General features: G+C 41.1%; 1 protein-coding gene across 1 annotated transcript in view; it reads left to right on the plus strand.

The window, feature by feature from the left end:
• The window catches only part of vps13b (vacuolar protein sorting 13 homolog B), a 343,085-nt gene that overhangs the window by 302,226 nt on the left and 20,816 nt on the right, over positions 1 to 20,043 (plus strand). Inside the window, exons 46-50 of the mRNA XM_019856211.1 lie at positions 10,809 to 10,964; positions 12,911 to 13,177; positions 14,921 to 15,004; positions 15,787 to 15,962; positions 18,569 to 18,739. Coding sequence (XP_019711770.1) covers positions 10,809 to 10,964; positions 12,911 to 13,177; positions 14,921 to 15,004; positions 15,787 to 15,962; positions 18,569 to 18,739 — 854 coding nt within the window. The remainder of the gene's footprint in view (positions 1 to 10,808; positions 10,965 to 12,910; positions 13,178 to 14,920; positions 15,005 to 15,786; positions 15,963 to 18,568; positions 18,740 to 20,043) is intronic.

The raw sequence follows: 20,043 nt of genomic DNA on the forward strand, positions 1-20,043 counted from the left end.
CTCTCTCTCTGATTTACTGTGAGATTGGACAGTATTATGAGTCCATGGTGTGTATCAGATGATCCATTGTTCTGTCATGGCTCCGAGTATGTATATATATGTTTGTGTGTTGAAGTAATTCAACTCCCTCTGTAGTTTGTCCCACAGGAAGTGCTCTTTTTCTGACATGGGGAATTAATTCAATTATCATGTTGATGAGAGTTGAACTTTGAGAATCTTTTTTTTTCCCCCCACTCTTGGTAATTTTTTAAACATGTCAATCTGTTAGCATTTTAAAAATGAAAGGATGAAAATATTTGCTCTTCCCTGCCAAGTCCCTGGCCTTGAATCTACAACAAAGGGCTGTAACTGTGTCTGGGCAGCAAAACCATTTCTGGTCAAACTCCACATGACAAAAGTCCCGTTAATGACTCTGCCGCATTGTGACTCCAGATTTAAGCAATTGAGATCCATCCTCCAACAAGTTCCTCAAATCATATTGGACCATGATGTCAGCCACAAATCTTTTGTTTTTACTCCACTCATAACGTTTTTCAATCTTCTCACTGCTTTTTAAACACTTTCGGTTTAATTGAAATTATTTTTCGGTGCGTTAAATGTCGTCAACAATTGGTTGAGTCATATGAAGGTGATACTTGACAGATTCATCAAGGTTGACTGTGGCGTGAACAAACCATGTGCATTTGAAATAAGGGGAAAATGAAAACTGATTGAACGTTGTTGGGTCTGTTGGGTCTGTTTTCAAGTGCGAAAATTAAATAGACAAATACGGCTTTAGTTTAGCAGCTTATTTACAAAAAAGTGTTAGCGTTTGTTTTCCAGTGGGTGTCCAAATGCAACCATGATTAGGGACATGGATTTTGTCAACCCCAAAATTGAGAGTTGGAGAGCCTTATACTCTGTATATATTATTTTCCTCTACCTGATGCACTTTTTGATGTATTTAGTTAGTTTACACTTGGAGTTGTAGATAAATAAACCATCATTTGTATTAATTAGTGCTGAATTTTCCCGCAACTTAAATACTATAAATGCATACCTGGGGCTGTTTTGAGTTTTAGTTTTTGCACTTCCATCCCACTGTAACATAACAGTGAGGTTTGTAATGTAACGTATCCCGTGCAAAGAGACCCTCCCACCCCCGCGGCCACACCCGCCTGCTCTTCCATCCTCAGCCAATAATTTGGCAGTTAGACTGGACAAAATTCCAGAGCTGAAGAACCACTTTGAAGCAACTGTAACTATTCAAAAGTGAGCAGAGCTGCAGTCGTAGAACAAATTACATTGTTACCATCATTAGCTTCTCATAATAATAGTCAGCTAATTTGCCACTGTAAGGGTGCGTAATTGTTTGGCGATGTCCTGTATCACACCAATACTCAACTTGACATGTGTATTTCAGTGGATCGTGATACATTGTAATGCAATTAAACCTCTACATGCACACACTGTGAAGTAGATTATTCTTAGTAGTAGTATAGTACTTTGTATTATTCGTTTTCTCATGATATTATTATTATTAGTAGTAGGAGTAGTCGTAATAGTCGTATATGTGTGCGTGCGTGTGTATGAAATGAGAAGGCTCCGGAACTATCTCAGTCAAGCACGTACGTCTTTGTCTCCCTGTCAACCATCGCATCACACGGACTTGCAAGACTGTCCTTTGATGGTGTACTGCCGTGCTTGTTTTGTCAAAAAGGGGGATCCATGGAAAGAAGTGTTACAGACAGATGTTAGCGCCCCCACAGTTCCCTCGTGTTACACTGGTGAGCCCTGACTGCCGTGGCAAGGACAATGCTGGCTCTCGCTTTTCATTTGCTGTCTTTTCCCCTCCTCCTGCCATTCAACATTGTGTTTCTCTTCCAGAGCACAATCATCCCAATTCTTTCATGTTCTTGTGAACCTGCTTCTAATTTGTTAGGTGGCGAGGCCAGCTAAGTGATCTCAAAGTCATTTAATTAGGAAACGCATGCCACTGCTGGTCCATAATAGCATTTATTGCTCAGAATATTAATTCATCATCCATCCAGCCACTATTTTTACAATTCAAATTGTTTTATTATGGCAAATTGAGGACTATTTACACAAATGCAAAAAAGAAAAAGAAAAAAAACAAAAAAGCCCACTTGGGTTGTTTCCATGTCCAGCTCATTGGATTCTTTCGGCCTCAGAGTCTTGTCTTTATTATTTTTGTTTATTTGTACAAGATTTTTATTTTTTATTTTTATTTTTTTTACTGTATTCCACGGTTCCTGTTCCTGGCATATGATAAGATGTGTGGCCTCGCAGGGCCTCAATAAGTCATAGATCAATTCTTATCATTCCATAATGAGCCTAATGGTCCAAATCAGTCGTAAATTTAGTTTGAGACATTTCTGGCCTAGCTACAAAACGTTTTTGTCATTCATGGCGGTCGCTCTGTCAGATTACTGTATAAATTCGTGCCATGTCTTGGACCAGACGAGTAGCCACACTCCAAATCTGACTTAGACTGGACCCCGCCTGTTCATCGCGTGCCCCCACCAAGAGCACGGTCCGACAGCACTGGTCGTTGAGGTAGCAGGTAACGGTTTGTGGGCATGCGGGACCGCGGGAACAAGTGCAGTCCATGCTTGAGCTAAGGTCTGCAGGAACGACAATTCCTGGCGCACACTCCCGGCTCACCACTCTATACACAGGCGGACTTGCAAGACTGTCCTTTGATGGTGTACTGCCGTGCTTGTTTTGTCAAAAAGGGGGATCCATGGAAAGAAGTGTTACAGACAGATGTTAGCGCCCCCACAGTTCCCTCGTGTTACACTGGTGAGCCCTGACTGCCGTGGCAAGGACAATGCTGGCTCTCGCTTTTCATTTGCTGTCTTTTCCCCTCCTCCTGCCATTCAACATTGTGTTTCTCTTCCAGAGCACAATCATCCCAATTCTTTCATGTTCTTGTGAACCTGCTTCTAATTTGTTAGGTGGCGAGGCCAGCTAAGTGATCTCAAAGTCATTTAATTAGGAAACGCATGCCACTGCTGGTCCATAATAGCATTTATTGCTCAGAATATTAATTCATCATCCATCCAGCCACTATTTTTACAATTCAAATTGTTTTATTATGGCAAATTGAGGACTATTTACACAAATGCAAAAAAGAAAAAGAAAAAAAACAAAAAAGCCCACTTGGGTTGTTTCCATGTCCAGCTCATTGGATTCTTTCGGCCTCAGAGTCTTGTCTTTATTATTTTTGTTTATTTGTACAAGATTTTTATTTTTTATTTTTATTTTTTTTACTGTATTCCACGGTTCCTGTTCCTGGCATATGATAAGATGTGTGGCCTCGCAGGGCCTCAATAAGTCATAGATCAATTCTTATCATTCCATAATGAGCCTAATGGTCCAAATCAGTCGTAAATTTAGTTTGAGACATTTCTGGCCTAGCTACAAAACGTTTTTGTCATTCATGGCGGTCGCTCTGTCAGATTACTGTATAAATTCGTGCCATGTCTTGGACCAGACGAGTAGCCACACTCCAAATCTGACTTAGACTGGACCCCGCCTGTTCATCGCGTGCCCCCACCAAGAGCACGGTCCGACAGCACTGGTCGTTGAGGTAGCAGGTAACGGTTTGTGGGCATGCGGGACCGCGGGAACAAGTGCAGTCCATGCTTGAGCTAAGGTCTGCAGGAACGACAATTCCTGGCGCACACTCCCGGCTCACCACTCTATACACAGGAACACAACAACAGACCAAAAACATTTGCATGAACGGATGGAGGGCTCGTTTCCAACGGCGGGAGTACGTGAGATGTGCACATTAGCAACAGAAATCAACGCAAGTTCCGCCTCTGCTTTTTACAATGAGCGCATGGTGCGTGCTCCCGGCAAGTGCTGAACGCTCGTTGACAATTTCCAAACCAACCACCGGTGTACTAACTAACAGATGTCAAACGAGTAAATCATGGAAAACATCTGGTGCGAATGACAGAAACATTCTAAGAGCTTTTAGGAGTCTCGAAGACTCTGTTTAGTGACATCAACAACAATCTCCAAAGGGCAGAAGATTAAGGTAATGAACAAAAGTAAAATCTATACACACACAAAAAAAAAACAACCCTCTCATTACTACAACAACAAAAAAGAAAAAAATAGAGAAGGAATTTGCCAAAAAGGGCAGAGACAACCTTCAGAAATGTTAAATATAAACAAATTAACCTTCACCATGATCTCCTCATGATCCGTATCCAACAAGCGGAGATAATGTCATTTTTGGCTTGGGCTTGCTTTGATGGCCCCACTCATCGATAATCAGTGATAATGTAACGCATGATGGCAGCGGCAACATTTTGTCTTCCTATTGAAGAAAAGACACCAGTCGAACTCTGATTGTGAGATCCCTCATCATGTAGCATGATGATGAAAAACACTCCTCACTGCAAGATAAGAGTTCATCAGGAGCTACAAGACAAAGGTTTCGGATTTGCCAAATCAATCTCCAGACAAGCTTTTCACACATCCATTTTACAATACTTGCTAAAGAAGAGTACATTTTCATTTTAATCTATTTTTAAATTGGTGTGTTACAATAGTTTTGCTAACTTCGATTGTTGTCATTCATGCTACACAGTATATAAAAATAATACCATCTTCATTTTTTGAAATCACATTCACAAGTTAATATCTGGAATAAAAACTGAAATGTTCCCATCTTATACACAAATGCTCACAATTATTTAAGGAGATGCAGGTAAACTTTTCTAGATGATGATCGCGCTGATTCAGAATCTTTTTTTTTCTCTAGCACATCACACTTCTCATAATGATAATAATGTTGCACAATATGATGTTATATTGTAATATATGTTAGTAATATTTATAAATTAAGGTTTAGGTTCAGCAACAGGTGGATTTTTTTTTTCCTGAAAGGTCATAGCTATAAATTACAAGGCATGGTAAAATCCGTATTGCATAGGCTTTTATCACTCAAACTTCAAAACAAAAAATGAAAATATTGTAATCCCTCATTTTTCACAGTTAATGAGGACCACGAAAGGTGAAATCTGTTAGGTAGGATGATAGATATAGCCCCATTGTTCATTTTTGTTCTGTTCTTGTGTTCATGTTGACACCCACCGTCTCTGTTTTATGTCAGAATGTGCAAACCAAGGGATGGAGGGACCGTTTACCACAAAGTTGCTCATCATTGCTTTGGTCCTAACGGAGTAAAATCTCTCCACTTTTTACAGGGGTCCTTTTTCATGAATCGTTTCTCCTGAGATAGGACAATATTCCATGCAGACGTGAGACACAACGTCGATCTAGGAAAGCATCTGCTTGTTTGATTGATTCATCTCTTGCCTCACAGAAGTTACCGCCAATCCTGAATATGTCAGTCCCGTGTTATTTTGTGCATATAATTTCCGTAGCAACCACAAAGATCTGTATCATGTGGTACCAATCTTATGAGGCCGTAGATGCTCCCAGTTGGATCTGTGTCGACTTTGGTGTCATCATTGTGACCCTGCCATATCTGGTTTGGAAGAAAAAAAAACATCAAAAGGTCATCATGTGTTAATCATTGACGTCAATGTGTAAGCACAAAGGCATTTATGCATATCAGATAAATAAATACATCCAGTGGCATGAATTGTTGATCCAAGCCCCTTCATGAATGTGATTTTGCATTCAACACAAATTAATCATTCCTGCTCATGAATCTGAGATCTGGATGATGAGAGCCCATCTTTGTCATTTCCAGCAGTTAGATTCGATGATCATGAAGCACAGCCTGTCTTTTAGTTCCAAGGACAACTTGTTATAGCAGAAAAAAATGAGTTATAAATGTAGATTCAAGCACCCAGTTGTATAGCTGTGGTGTTACGACTTTTGGCTTGTTATATCAGAGGTCGCCACATCAAGTCGCTTGCATGATTTTTTTTTTTTTTTTTTTTTTTTTTTTTTTGAGGGGGTGCGGGGTACAGTTTCCTTTTTCTATGACATATTGTCCCACAAGGCGCCCCGGTGGTCCAATGGTTAGCACGTCGACCTCACAGTGCAGAGGTACCGGGTTCGATCCCACCTCCGGCCTCCTTGTGTATAGTTTGCATGTTCTCCCCGGGCCCGCGTGGGTTTTCTCCGGGTACTCCGGTTTCCTCCCACATTCCAAAAACATGCATGGCAGGCTGACTGAACACTCCAAATTGTCCCGAGGTGTGAGTGTGAGCGCGGATGATTGTTCGTCTCTGTGTGCCCTGCTATTGGCTGGCAACTGGTTCAGGGTGTCCCCCGCCTACTGCCCGAAGACAGCTGGGATAGGCTCCAGCACCCCCCTCGCAACCCTTGTGAGTATAAGCGGATTGGAAAATGGATGGATGGATTGTCCCACAAAACATTTGACAACTGTGAACCATTGGTTGGAACTTGTGTATATTTGTCAGTGTGTCCACACTAAAGTGTATTTTTTTTTCTAACAAATTCATGTTGCAAAAATTGGTGCACACCACTGAAAGTCCAGCAGAACTTAATTTTAGATTTTTGAAAATGTAGTTCACAAAAATTCATGACAAGTCTAATCATCGTCATAATTTTCTAAAATGCATTGGGGTATTTTTTTGTTTGTTTGTTTGTTGAGTAATGTCTAAAAAGATTGGTTTTCAAAGGGACTGTAATTCTAATCTCCAAATGAGTTGGAATTGTTCATGTGTTACAAAGCCAGGAAACTTCAGACAAACATGACCCTAATTCAGTGTCCAGATGGCAGACAGCATGCAGTTGAGTACACTCGCAGAGTGAACATGCTTTGTGTGATTACATTCAACCATTTTGTTTCATAATCCTCCAGTAGATCATTGTGACACATACATTGTGCTGCGGTCCAGTCATGTGCTGGAAGCTAACTAACCACCATTATTTAACCATAATCACAATATCTCCCCGTGGATTTGTACGAAAGAAGAATGGTTTGAGATTTGACTTTCACATTTATTTCTCACTCAATATACAACTTTGGAAACTTATAATAAACTCGAATAGTGAAGATTAGCTTTTGGCAAACGATTCCACTCAGTCGTTCACAAGTGCTGGAGTTCATTGGACGAGGCACCGTATCATTCATTAGGACTCGAGCTTTGGGACTGAAAGGTTCAGCTTGATGTTGGAGAGATGTTTGTCTGCTTCTCAACTACTGTTGAGGTTGCCCTCCAGGAAGGCATCAAACTCACTCAGATCAGCTCAGGGGCTCAGCCCCGTTCATGCACCCTATGACTCTGACATCTTTCCATGAAAACGGGCATGAGAGGGCCTTGAGAACCTCAAAATGTGGCCAGCGTAAAAATAATTTCGGGTTGAAATGTATACTATACTTTATTGTACTACCCAAATTTTCATGTAGCTGTCACTCGCAACACTCTTGGCTCACTGGCCTTATTGTTACTCTTGCGTTGGCATCATTTCTTAGCCAACAGTGTCAACTTTTGTCACATCAACAAAATACTATGCCCACATTAACATTCTGTTACCAAAAAAATTTAAATAAAAATCGTACAACAATGATGCTCTCCCTTGGTAGGATTCTCCTTTTATTAAAAGTGAGTGCAAGGTCTGGCTCAATTCCTGGGCTAAAAGCCACCACATGTGGCAGCTTGTCTTTTTTTTTTTTTTTTTCTGTGTCGCAAAAGTTGGAGAAGTCACAGAGAGGCAAAACAGCTTTGTATTTTTCATTCTTCTTGTCTTACGTGTTCAATTGGTGTTAGTGATGTTTTCTTGTTTTTCATTGCTCGAGTCAGAGCTGTGATGACTTAGACGTAGTCGCCGTTTGAAGTTTGAGGAGAGACACTGTTATGACGTCCGTCTCGAAGGTCAAGTTGAGCCACAAGCGTGATAACGTGCGCGGAGAGGAGGGAGGGGCGACGGGGTTAAAGGAGAGAAAAGTGTTGAAATAACAAAACAGTCCTCACATATGGTGCTGAGGCACAGCATAGACTTCCAGTAAGTGCACTACCAAACAATTTGGACCGTAATTGAGTTCAGTCCAGTCCTTCTCAACGACTCACTAAGACTGAAACTAATACTAAGAATGTAAAGCAGGCTTTTAAGTTGACTGCAACTTAAAAGGTTTCCCTTTCATACCAGGCAGCTTACAAAGCGGCTCAAACTTGAAGGTACTTTATTCTAATGCGCGTGCTGCCTTAGGGGATTATATGGTAGTTCTCCACCCCGAGGCTTAACCATAACTTCCACCACCTGGTAGTTTACACCACTTTGCCACTTTCCCTGTGATCAAGCCCACAGGGAAGGTGATCCTAGAAATTATGTCACTTCCACTCACCCAAAAGGAAGTCGAGACAGTCTCAAATAAAGTGAATTCAGGCTTTGATTAAGAATGTTATTGTAAAAAAATCTGCCTTCAAACACTGAGCAGCGATTGCAGTGGAGGGAAACATAGAAGGTCTTGACCAGGGCTTCCCATATGCTCTCTGACCCGCGGAAAAAAAATGCCTAAAAGCTCAGAACATTAAAGTAATGTGTAAATCTTTAAAACTAGTTCAAAACCACTCAAGGTTTTGTGTATATTGAAGCCAGTCACTATGTGTTTTCCTTTTTGTTTTCTGTCAGTCCCTACCACTTTTTACCTTTCTGGCATTGTGCCTCTTGTTCTGTGACTGAGGCAAGTGCAAGTTGTGTTGGCGGCAACACTAACGGAGCGTTCACTCGGGTGGAATGTCAGCCTCGTAGCCTCCAGAGGTGGAGAGGCTTTTGGATCTAGCTTGTGTATTTTTTGATTTGGCTCCTGTGTTGTGACTATCACTTCATGACAACACCGCATTATTTGACACAAGCTCTCATCATGTCACGCGCAGAATAAAAATGTGGGCAGTCACTGAATGACCCTCTGATAGCACACGTGCGCTGTGCAGGAATGACCTGGTCAGTAGTGATAAACTACAGTCATGCAGTATGTGCTTCGCTATGCTGCAAATCAAGCAAAATGTCGCTTTCTGGTTAAAATCACATAATTCCGTTGTCTGAAATGAAACATTTTATCAATACGAGTTTGTCAAAGAGAGCCAGCCGAAATCACGTGTACAGTCAATTTTTTAAAACTGTGTTTCGTGTTTTTGTGCATGCAAATACTTATGTTTTGTTTTCTACTTTCTCTTTTTCATAATTTTTGCTGCTGTAAATTGCGAGTTTCTCCATTGTGAGACAAATAAGGGTTTTCTTCTTCTTCTTTTGCAGTGGTTCTGAACTTTGTTCGAGGTACTGAATGAAGGGTTCGGTGAATGTGCATATAAAGTGGTTGGGCACTTTATATGCACATTCACCGAACCCTTCATTCGTGAAAAATAAAGATATATGTGTATATATATATAGATAGATAGATAGATAGATAGATAGATAGATATCTATGTATATATAGATGTATATCTATATATAGAGATAGATATAAATATATATATACTGGTATATATTTTTTTGTTTTGTTTTGTTTACAAATTCAAGACATGAAAAATTGATTTATTAAAAACAGAAAAAAGTAAATACAATTAGTATAAGTCAAAATGGCGCCGCGAGAGTGGCTGCCTTTCCAGCAGCTCCTATATTTTGTTGTTCTACTTCTTCCTTTCATAACTTTGCTGCTGTGAATTGGGAATTTCTCCATTGCGAGACTAATAAAGGTTTTCTTATCTTATCTTATCTTATCTTATCTTATAAACTATACGTTTTATAACTGTGCACAAAATGAACCAGCCAGTGATGGCTAAGTGAGCATGTCATAATTGACCTGTTGAGTCGGGTATGTTTTAACCTCCATGGCAGAGGCTCTGTCGAACCCCTGAGACTGATTCACCCAACCACTATGGGTCGATCAAACCCAGGTTAAGAACCACTGGTCTGTTGCATTCATAAATGCGATACAGAGAGAAAATGTCATTGGAATTGCAATTTCAATAGATGAGACTTGCTGAGGTGATATTGAAAAGGAGTGCCTATGTTATAGTAACGTGATCGAACAAAGTGTGTTTTCACTCAATATTTTCCTGTAAACCACTTTTTGATAGTGCCTGTTAAAATGCATGGCTTTGATCAGACAGCGACAGAAGCAGCACAGTTCGTGTCCTCACCAACCACTTGGGTACATCTTTACAATCGCGTTGTATTAAAAAAGATTCCTTCGCAAAGGGAATCGTCCCGTTTTGACAGGCAACTATGCATTTCCAGCTGTAGTCTAGAACATCACTGTATCATAGAAAGAGGTTTTGATGGACTCGCTGTTAAGTCTGCAAACACAGTTTTGAGTTGACACCCTCATCAATATTGCTGTATTGTGACCCACGGTTCAAGGAATTGTATCGAAGACAGTTGGAAAATGTTATCCAATGTCAATTTGCTCACCATCTGTTTATTGTCCTCCCGCCGCCGTGTGTTTACAGTAACGCACACATGCGGGTGTGCTCCAGCTTGAAGTGACGGACATGAAGCTGAAATGGTTGAGGGCCAAACTGTCTGTCTCCTGTTTCGACGTGTGCAGAACAGACTCGTCCGCATCCATCACGCATGCAGCCACAATTAGCTTCCACATCAGCTGTTTTCCACCACTCGGTTTATTGTGTGTGCTTCCTTCTATTTTTGTACAGCAGCAGGCCTGTTCTGCACCAGTAAACAGGAACTTTGTGTTTGTCCCCCTACCAAATTCTTTTAAACAAAGAATCCTGTTGTTTATGTGCCTTTTGCTTAGCAATAAATAAAGAGCTAGGCGACTACCCTCTGATGTTAAGTGTGCCTCTGTCTTTGTTTTCATGTGTTTTCATCTCTGTTCCATGCTGCAGCTGCTCCACATCTGCATCGAAGGCTGGGGTAACTGGCGCTGGTCTGAGGCTTTCAGTGTGGACAATGTGGGGACCCTGCTCAGGACCATTGAGTACAAAGGCCGCACAGCCTCACTCATCATCAAGGTGGTGCAGCTTAATGGTGTCCAGAAACAGGTACGGTACACGTCGGGATTCCTATACAGTGACAAGAATGTGACAAATGACTATTGTTCATAACCCCCACCCCGCTCTTGATTTATGACCTGTATTAAAAAAAAAAAAGATTTAGTTTGACAATCTGTCAATTAAAAATAAATCTGCATTGTTAATGTAGTTTGTAGTCAATATGTACTTTTTAATACAAGTAAAATGACGTTAAATACGCAGCATAGAGTCTGAAAAAGGTTCCCTTCAAAAATACAGCTCCATCCATACAACTATTGTTCTGACCTTCTAAAACGAGACCATCTGAAACATGAACAGAGCTCCGATTTAGAAACATTTGCATAGCATAGCATTCATATTTCAATACAAAATCGAACATGAAATGGTAATGATAAAACAAAATGCAGGGGAATGCTATGCAATGTTATATGTAACAGGCCTTTTTTATTTTTATAGCAGACTGTACTTTTCCTTTGCCTTACATTTATAACTCTTAATATCACTGAGTGTCAAGGAGACTGTTTATTTTTTATCATTGGTCTTGGGTTGTCTGTGCTACTGAGCTGACCTTTTTATTTTTGATTTGTACCAATAGAAGAAACATGGAATATCGTGTGCCCACTTTGTCCACATCACAGGCAATCGCAAACCAGGAACCATCTGTATTTGCATTTTTACACCAACAGTCATGTTTCCACAAATATAAAACAGAATCACTGGATTTTGAAAAAGGCAACATGTCATCAAACTGTAGTGATGACACATACACTTGTTGACAGTGTCACTGACCCAACATCTTTCCCTCTTGTCCTCCAGACAGAACCGAGTAGTCTCTGACAATTAGCATAATCCCGCAGGCTGCATCCATTTTTTTTCCCATTGGCTCAAATGATTGGCAAAGGGTGTCGGTCCAATACAACTCACAACACTCAACCTCAGCGGGAGTCTTTTTTTCACCATAATCCTCCACCATCAGTTGCTTGTGGAGGCTCTCAGTCGTACAGGAAAGTTCCATCATCGAAGGGGTTCCGTCAGTCGTCATCTGTACCTGTGGGTAAAAAACAAAAACTGCTGTTTTTGTTTTTTACCCACAGGTACAGATGACGACTGACGGAACCCCTTCTATGATCCACCATCAGTTGTATCAAAGAAGTTTCCCCACTTCTCTTTGAGAAACTATGTAGGTCAGAGCAGGGTATTAAATGGCATGTGGTGCCTGTTAACAGACTCTAACCGACCCTTGTAAAGTCCATATAAAATCGAAAAAATAATGGTAATAATCTTGTGGCCCCTTAAAACAATGACCACCCCTGATTAATCTACGCTGTGTCATCATTTTCTCCACAAAGGCAAATCTCTTTCACTGGCACAGTGATTACTGGCTTTACCAGTCAATTCAAGTTTGAAATGATTGGTTATGACAGGCTAGAGGTGAGGTACGCACCCCTTTGCCCATCAAGTACCTTGCCAGCCAATGGCAGGGCGCATGTAAACAATCGACTCATGTTTTTGGAATGCGTGAGGAAGCCGGAGTACCCCGAGAAAACCCAGGCAAGCACAGGGAGAATGTGCAAACTGCAAACAGGAAGGCCAGTTTGAAACCTGTGCAAACTGCAAACAGGAAGGCCAGTTTGAAACCGCCCCCGATATTTTTTGTATGACCGGTTCACAAGGTGGGTGGTACATTTTACTCTCCATTTTTGGGGGAGCAGAATTATGAGTAAAAAAGACACACACAAAAAAAAAAAGCTTGGCTGCAGGTCGATTCTGGAGCACCTCTTGAGAATGTCTTCATCTGATTATTTGTGTATAAATCTTGACATTATTCGCAGAAGGTGGTTATCAATCAAGGTGTACTAGTTGGTGCTGATCCAAATTGGGATCTTTCAGCCTCACAGGGTCTACCTGTGCTGCTGTAATCTTGCCATTATTTGCACCTGCTTTTCCCTCTGCAGGTGATAATCTGTGGACGGCAGGTCATGTGCAGCTATCTAACTGAGGATATTGAGCTGCGGTTGGTGCAGCACTATGTTGGCCCTGATGCTCAGACGGTCGTCAGAGAACACTATGACTGCCTGGAGGCAGGGACGAAGTTGCCTTCCTATATTCTGGAAGATGCGGAACTGACAGAGTTGTGTGTGAGGGCCCGAGGAGATGACGACTGGTCCCAGGATGTGCAGCTCGAGAGGAAGGACAAGGGCACCAGCAGCTCTGTTGTACAGGTAAACTGGCTTAACTGCTGGAATTTGAAAGTCATCATGAGAAGGGAACCCTAAAGGTCAAACCTCACATTAGTTCAGACTTTGAAACAAGCAGCAAAAAAGGTCGATTTAAAGGAGAAAATGTTCTTTCAAAATCTTGCCATCATTTTTACCATATGGCTTTTAAGAGTGAAATAATCTCCCTTCTCAGTCTTGCACTGTTCTTCTCTTGAATAAATTCAGACAGGTCCTTATTTTGAGCTCGGTGTCACAAAAAAGCCACACGGGAAGAAAAAAAAAAAACATGCACTTGGACATTCTGAACCGAGTTCCCGTGAAATTGAGTGTCGCATTATATTCCGTCTATTTTGTTCCTATTAATACAACAGTACTTTAATGTTTAATGTTGAAGTAAATGTTGCCACCAGTCTTGTCTTTTCATCCTCACCAAAGTCGAACCGTAACTGAATTGGCTGTTTGAAAGCAAGTTCGAAGTAACTGCCGATTTAAACATTTTACCTGACTTTACAATGGTTCGTAACTAAGGTAGTACCCTCAAAGGTACTTTTGTTTGCTTCACCATAAACTTTCATGGCCTGGAGACACACCAGAAGCCTTTTGGCCTCGAAGAACGTCTCAAATTCCCCTATGGCAAACTTAAATTTTGATTGGACCATCGGGTGCAGAAATCGACTCCTACTGTTACCTGGTACATACCGTCTATAAACACAATCAAATTGCATTGATAGGTTGCTGCTCCATTCATGACAACGGAAGAATGTGCAAGGCAGGCAAACAGATAACCACCAGCATCATATATTCATCTTTACACCCAGTTTTTGCTGTTGCGTTGGACCACCAACTGTGGGAATAGCTTCTGGGTGGCCGCTGTGGCACATCACTTGAGAACAAACCGTCATCGTCCCCAGCAAAATGTGTTCCATTTTTGTAGTCTGTTACACAAAGATGTCAAGAGGCCGAAAATACAGTTTATACTCACTCATAACATCACTCACTCTAAACAGGAAACATTAGCTGATATGTGGGCACGAGCAGATGCTTCAAAGACACTTTCACGCCACTGAATGAGCACCAGATGATCTTTGCCTCACTGACATTGCCAATCTGATTCCGAGTGAACTTGTTCTCGGCGTAGTCTTGTCTTTCTATTGTTTGGATATTTTATGTGTCTCTTCCTGTTCTGACTCCACGCCAGCCTCTGCTGCTATCGCCTCTGTACAAATCGAATATTCATTCAGCATTCCGTACTGTCAAGTATGAATGTTTGCTTTAGCTCTTTTTTTTTTTTTTTTTTTTTTGGCTCTTTTGCCCACACGCTGACTACCTTGACTATGTTGTACTTAACTCCCTTATTTTTTGATTCATCCTCTGGCAACCTGCTCGTGTTGCATTTCCATCCTTCGTCCCACATACTGTATTTTCCAAGTCTCGACTGTCTAATTTTTGGCTGCTAAGCACTGATGATCTTCCCCATGGTTGGACTCCATTCATTCCAACAAGTTTCGTATCATTTTGTACTCCTGGTCTGTCTATTGATTCCGCTAATGAAAGTTGAATTGCTTAACCACTACTTGAAATGTGCATCGACATCCCAGTGTTTAGATTGTGTGGGTTAAAAACACACACAAATTTTGCTCATCCCAAAAAAGAAGTACGACAATCTATATCTGATGTCTGCTGAGTCCAATACACTCGAGACTAGGATAGAGTTTGACCCACTAAAAAGATTTTGCTTTCTTTCAGGTTCCATGTTCTGGTTGTTCTTTGCTCTTTGTCTGGTGTAATCTCATCACGATTGAGCCCGATTCCCACATGCAGCAACGAGTGGTGAGTGTCCTAGATTCCTGCTTCAATTGTTTTGTTTTTCTACATTGTGATGGAAAATTGAGTGGCTATCTCATATCTTAATGTGATTGTCCAAAAGTGTGTGTATTGTCATTCAGCCTTTTATAAACTTCTTTCAGAGGCGCAATCCAGTTTCTGTATGCGCAATCAGATAATCAAAACCACAAACACGCAACCAGTGACCTAATGTCATGGCTTTCCTGCCTGTGGCTCTCGCTGTCAAATATTATTATTATTATTATATGTCCATTACTGGCGGCATAAAAAATGGAGCCATCATTTTAGAGTAATAGAATAGAATACAATACAATGAAAAGTTAACTTATTGTGAACAACCTTTGCACATACTACCTAAAACAAAAGATATTTGCATTTCTCTTAATGATTCTAATCAGTATTGTATTAGTTATATTACATGCTGGGTTTTGTTAAATGCGCAATGCTTGAATGTGTCTTGATGAGACTTGTTTTCTATTGCTTAGTTGTGTGTGGTTTTTGTGTCTATTTCTATTTTTATCCTATTCTTAGCACTTTGTGAAAGCAAGTAAAGTAAGACATTCATTGCATAACCAGCATTTTTTTTACTGTGAATATGCCAGTAAACCTCTTGAATTATGACATTCAGAACAACTGCTTAAGTGGCTGATATCTGTTTCAGTCAGCCCTGTCCTGGGAGACCTTTCCTTGAATTAAAAGTATATATACATACAGTATATAGTTTGAATGATGCACAGTACTGTCTCCATATCGATTTCCTCATTCAGGTTGTTTTTAGTCCACTATTTGTCATGAGGAGCCACTTGCCAGACCCAGTAATCATCCACATAGAGAAGCGAAGCCTTGGACTGAGAGAGAGCCAGCTGGTTCTCGGACAAGGCCACCAGGAGCCCCTGTTCAACACTGAAGCAGACCTCACGCATCACCTCACTTTTCAGGCCAGGTAAATAGTATAACTTCTAAATACTAATGGATAAAACCCATACAGCATCAACCTTCATATTATTAGGCACGGAGAAAGAGACATTCATCTTGTTCCTTGTCATTGTGGCAGATCAGTAGTGTTTTGAAAGGTCATCATTCATTCATTCATTAGCTGTATTTGAAATGTTATTGCAAAGGACAGTCTGACACTTTTTCTGGCTCGTTGTGCTTCGATCTAGTGCAGTTGGGAGAGTCACTTGAGATTTTGTCCCCCCCCCCCCCCCCATTTTAGTTTCTGTGAGCCAACATTAATTAGCTCACAATCCAGGGAGATCCAAGCTCCATTTCAGGGGCGCAGGAAGTGAGCTTTGCAACAGAAACCCAACCTCAATTCCAACATGTCAGGTCTCACCATAATTGCCCCTAATTTACATCGAGGCGCTAACAGAGAGCAGGTTTTTGGTCCCACCTTGGCTCTGTGTGTGTTTTAGTGGAAGATAGGATGGACAGTAAGTATCCGCTCGTGTTCATGTGGATATCCAGGATCTGTCTGTGGTAGAACAGGCCAGTTAGTTGTGTACGAGTATGCGTCAGGTGAGGTGTGACCGTCATCGCTTTAGCGTGGACAGTCACCACTGTCTGGCGCACTCACTAAGTCTTTTTGTGGCTGTGGTTGTGTGTGTGTGTGTGTGTGTGTGTGTGTGTGTGTGTGTGTGTGTGTGTGTGTGTGTGTGTGTGTGTGTGTGTGTGTGTGCCTAAGTGTTTGTCCACTTGCTCAAAACATCCTGTAAGACACTGTTTACAGTTGAAGGTTCTTCTGGAATGAAATATCATTTGCATCAGCATGTGCCCTCAAATAATTGAGCATGTATCTGTAATTCACCTGAAGGAAACATAGTGTGTAATAACATCGCTGGATAACATCATCATCGTACCTCATGTGTCATGTCACGCATGTATAAATGTCAGTTGCTTTGACTTTCGGTAACATTGGTGTTTATGCGTCAGTGTGGGTGGCCCCTTGGGAAATTACTACCAGATGTATACAGTGTATGGTAGCTACTCCTACCGTATTTGTCATCTGTGCATGAATAAACTGTCGTGTTTTGAGAAGGAACCGAGGGAAGTTCATTCTTATGCTAGCAACTATGGTAGCAACTGATTGAGTGTAATTGACTCCCCTGAGAAAGTTTTGTTGGGGGTTAGGAGTTGATATCTGGTCACAAGTTTGTTTTGATTAGAGCTGCCTTAAAAGAACCACAGTAATAGTGAGTGGACGATCCGAGGTATATTTAGCTGCCGATTTTGCAGATAAGTCTCAAAAAGATTCAACAAACATTTCAGTGTCTTGTCCTTCTGAGTTGCAACCACAATGATCCGAGCATTTACGGTGTCCCCTGAATAAACTATGTCTCACCACACGCTTCCATTCTCCTTCCCCTGGTAGCCCAACTCAATCCATGCCTCATCCCTTTCCAGACTCACAAATATACTCGACAGAAACCTCAAATGGGAATGTACCTTTGCGCGTGCACGCACGCACATGTGCACACATGTAAAACTCATGGATGGATTCAATTTTCAGTGTTCGGTGGTCAACGGTTCATCTTCCCTTCCTGTAATTACACATAGTTGCGGGTTATAATGGAGAGTGCTGCGGGTGCAACACAAGAGAGACAGACAGGTCTTAAACATAACCACCATGTCCTGATCAGGTCATCTAGGCAACCACAACAGAAAACCGAGGCTTACAGTCTGAAGTCTCTTCAAGTTTAACCCCCCCAGGAAGTGTTTTGAATGAAAAGCTTCCTGTCAACACCTTGTCCTTCTCAGCTTTCTTGTCCCAGATCCGTAAAACGCTAACCCTTCAGTTCTTTTTTTCTAGCAGAATGGATGCAATTCATTAACAACCGTAATTCATTAGGCAGGCATCTTTACCCAATACGATTACTGCCGGTCTACATGTGCTTCGTGGACTTGGAGCATGCATTTGACTGTGTACCCCGGGGGATCTTGTGGAGGATGCTCCAGGAGTATGGGGTATCAAATGCCCTCATAGGGGCAGGTTGATTCATGCACAATCTGTGTCACACTTTGGTCCACATTGCCCACAGTTAGTCGGATTCGTTTCCAGTGAAGGTTGGTCTTCGCCAAGACTGCCCTTTGTCACAGATTTCGCCTTATATTCTGAAGCGCCTGATAGTGCGGAAAATATGGTCGTTTTTTTTTTTAACTTGGGTTAAAAAGCATTTACGTTGTATTGGTATGTTTTGAATCTTTATTAATTCATGTGATTCACTCTATAATATACTGTATAATAAAGGATACCTGAAAATCGTGGGAATGTATTATACACAGTGTACAAGTACAGAGAAAAAAAACCCTGCTGTTTAAGGGTGTATTTATGGGAGTCGTGTGAAAATACAGTATGTATTCCGTTCAGATTTGTCTGTGAGCAGTTTCAACTTTTATTGAACCTTCTCTGTTTGAATGTAGTGTACACTTTATGGACAAAGTCTTGTGTGTCTAGGGCTTCCTTTTAAGCAGTCATATCAGCTGACTGTGTGTGCCAGCTTGCTAGAAGAACCTGTAGACCCCATTTCATGTTTTTGTCGTCATTTTCAGTGAGGATAAGGACACTTCCCACTGTGCCGTGCCCATCTCCACAAGCCTCATCAAACAGATATTGGACAAGAATGGCGATGAGGACAACCTGGAGCGCATCCTTGGTGATTTTTATGGTCAAAAAGCATCCACTGAGTCATCATGGCCCTACGTCTCCAAAGACACTGACAGGTATGCCAACTTAGTATCTCCCTCTTCAGTACCCTGTTGATATCTTAGTTACCTGGTTATGCAGCAATACACTACATACAAAAAAAAAATGTCGATGAATTATTTTTACACTTCAACAGCTTCGCTATCATCATACAAATATATTCAGTTGAAAAACTGATGAAAATTATATGGATAAAATAACCTCTGAATGGTGAACAATGGTTGTCATGTTACACTTGGTGACATTTGAGGATCACGTGCACCCCACTAATTTTTAGATGTTTGCAAAATACGAAATACCTGCAGCTGAACTGAGCGCCCTTCAAATCTTGCTGACTCACGCACAATACTACGCTGAAGAAATAGTGCATGTAATGAGTGTGGGGGAAAAAAAAATAAATCCATCTATGTTATTGTACGTGTATTACGAATACAACTGGACGCCATGCTTGACACATAGCTTACTCAGTCATTGTAGAATAATCAAAAACCGATGTTGTTGTTTTTCATGTTACAAGTGTATTTTACAGTGAACTCATTGAACTGCCGGTTCAACTTACTAAACCCGTTGCGGTGGAAGTATACAATAAATGACAGAAGGATAACATGCGAAGCCGTAACGGAATTTTTTTCCGCCGACGTATTGTCACATTATGAATAGCGTGGGACTCGATTAAACAGTGTTGTTTTGCAATGCCATTTTGCCAGTTTATTGGTAACAAGTGTTTTGCAAAGTGACACATTTTAATGCTATAAAGGGCTCTTAATTACATGGGCGTGTTGGCATGTCACGAAAAGGAAGTGGTCGCGACAGCTCTAAAGTACGTTCACACAAACGACAGCACAAATCTCAGTGAGGTTGTTCATATTATTTCTGCCGTATGTAGTCAATATTGTAAGCAGTGAAATCTAGTGATTAATTGCAAAGGGAAAAAAAATACTGATGCTGAAAATGGGTCAGCGTTTGGAACATGTACTTATTCATGGGATTGTAATTCTTTAAATATTTTTTTCTTTCTCCTCATGGGGCCCTGCAGTGATCCACGAGCCAAACATTTGGCTGACCTTCACTGCAAGGCCAGTGTATCAATTAAACCTGCACATGCAAAAAAAAAAAAAAGACACTACTGTATAAAATAAAGGTCAACCACACTGGAAGTATGTAGCTAACTTTAGCGGAAAAGACTTGGTGCTTTTTCTCAGGGTTCTTTACGATTCACAGGACTGTGATTACTGTGAAATGACTTTGCAAAGGCCTGTTTGACGTTGTGTGTTCCCATGTTTGTCATCTACTGTGTATCTGTTTGCATCTCAAAACTTTT

The sequence above is a fragment of the Hippocampus comes genome, unplaced genomic scaffold (genome assembly GCF_001891065.2).
Source record: "Hippocampus comes isolate QL1 unplaced genomic scaffold, H_comes_QL1_v1.1 scaffold327, whole genome shotgun sequence".
NCBI lineage: Eukaryota > Metazoa > Chordata > Actinopteri > Syngnathiformes > Syngnathidae > Hippocampus > Hippocampus comes.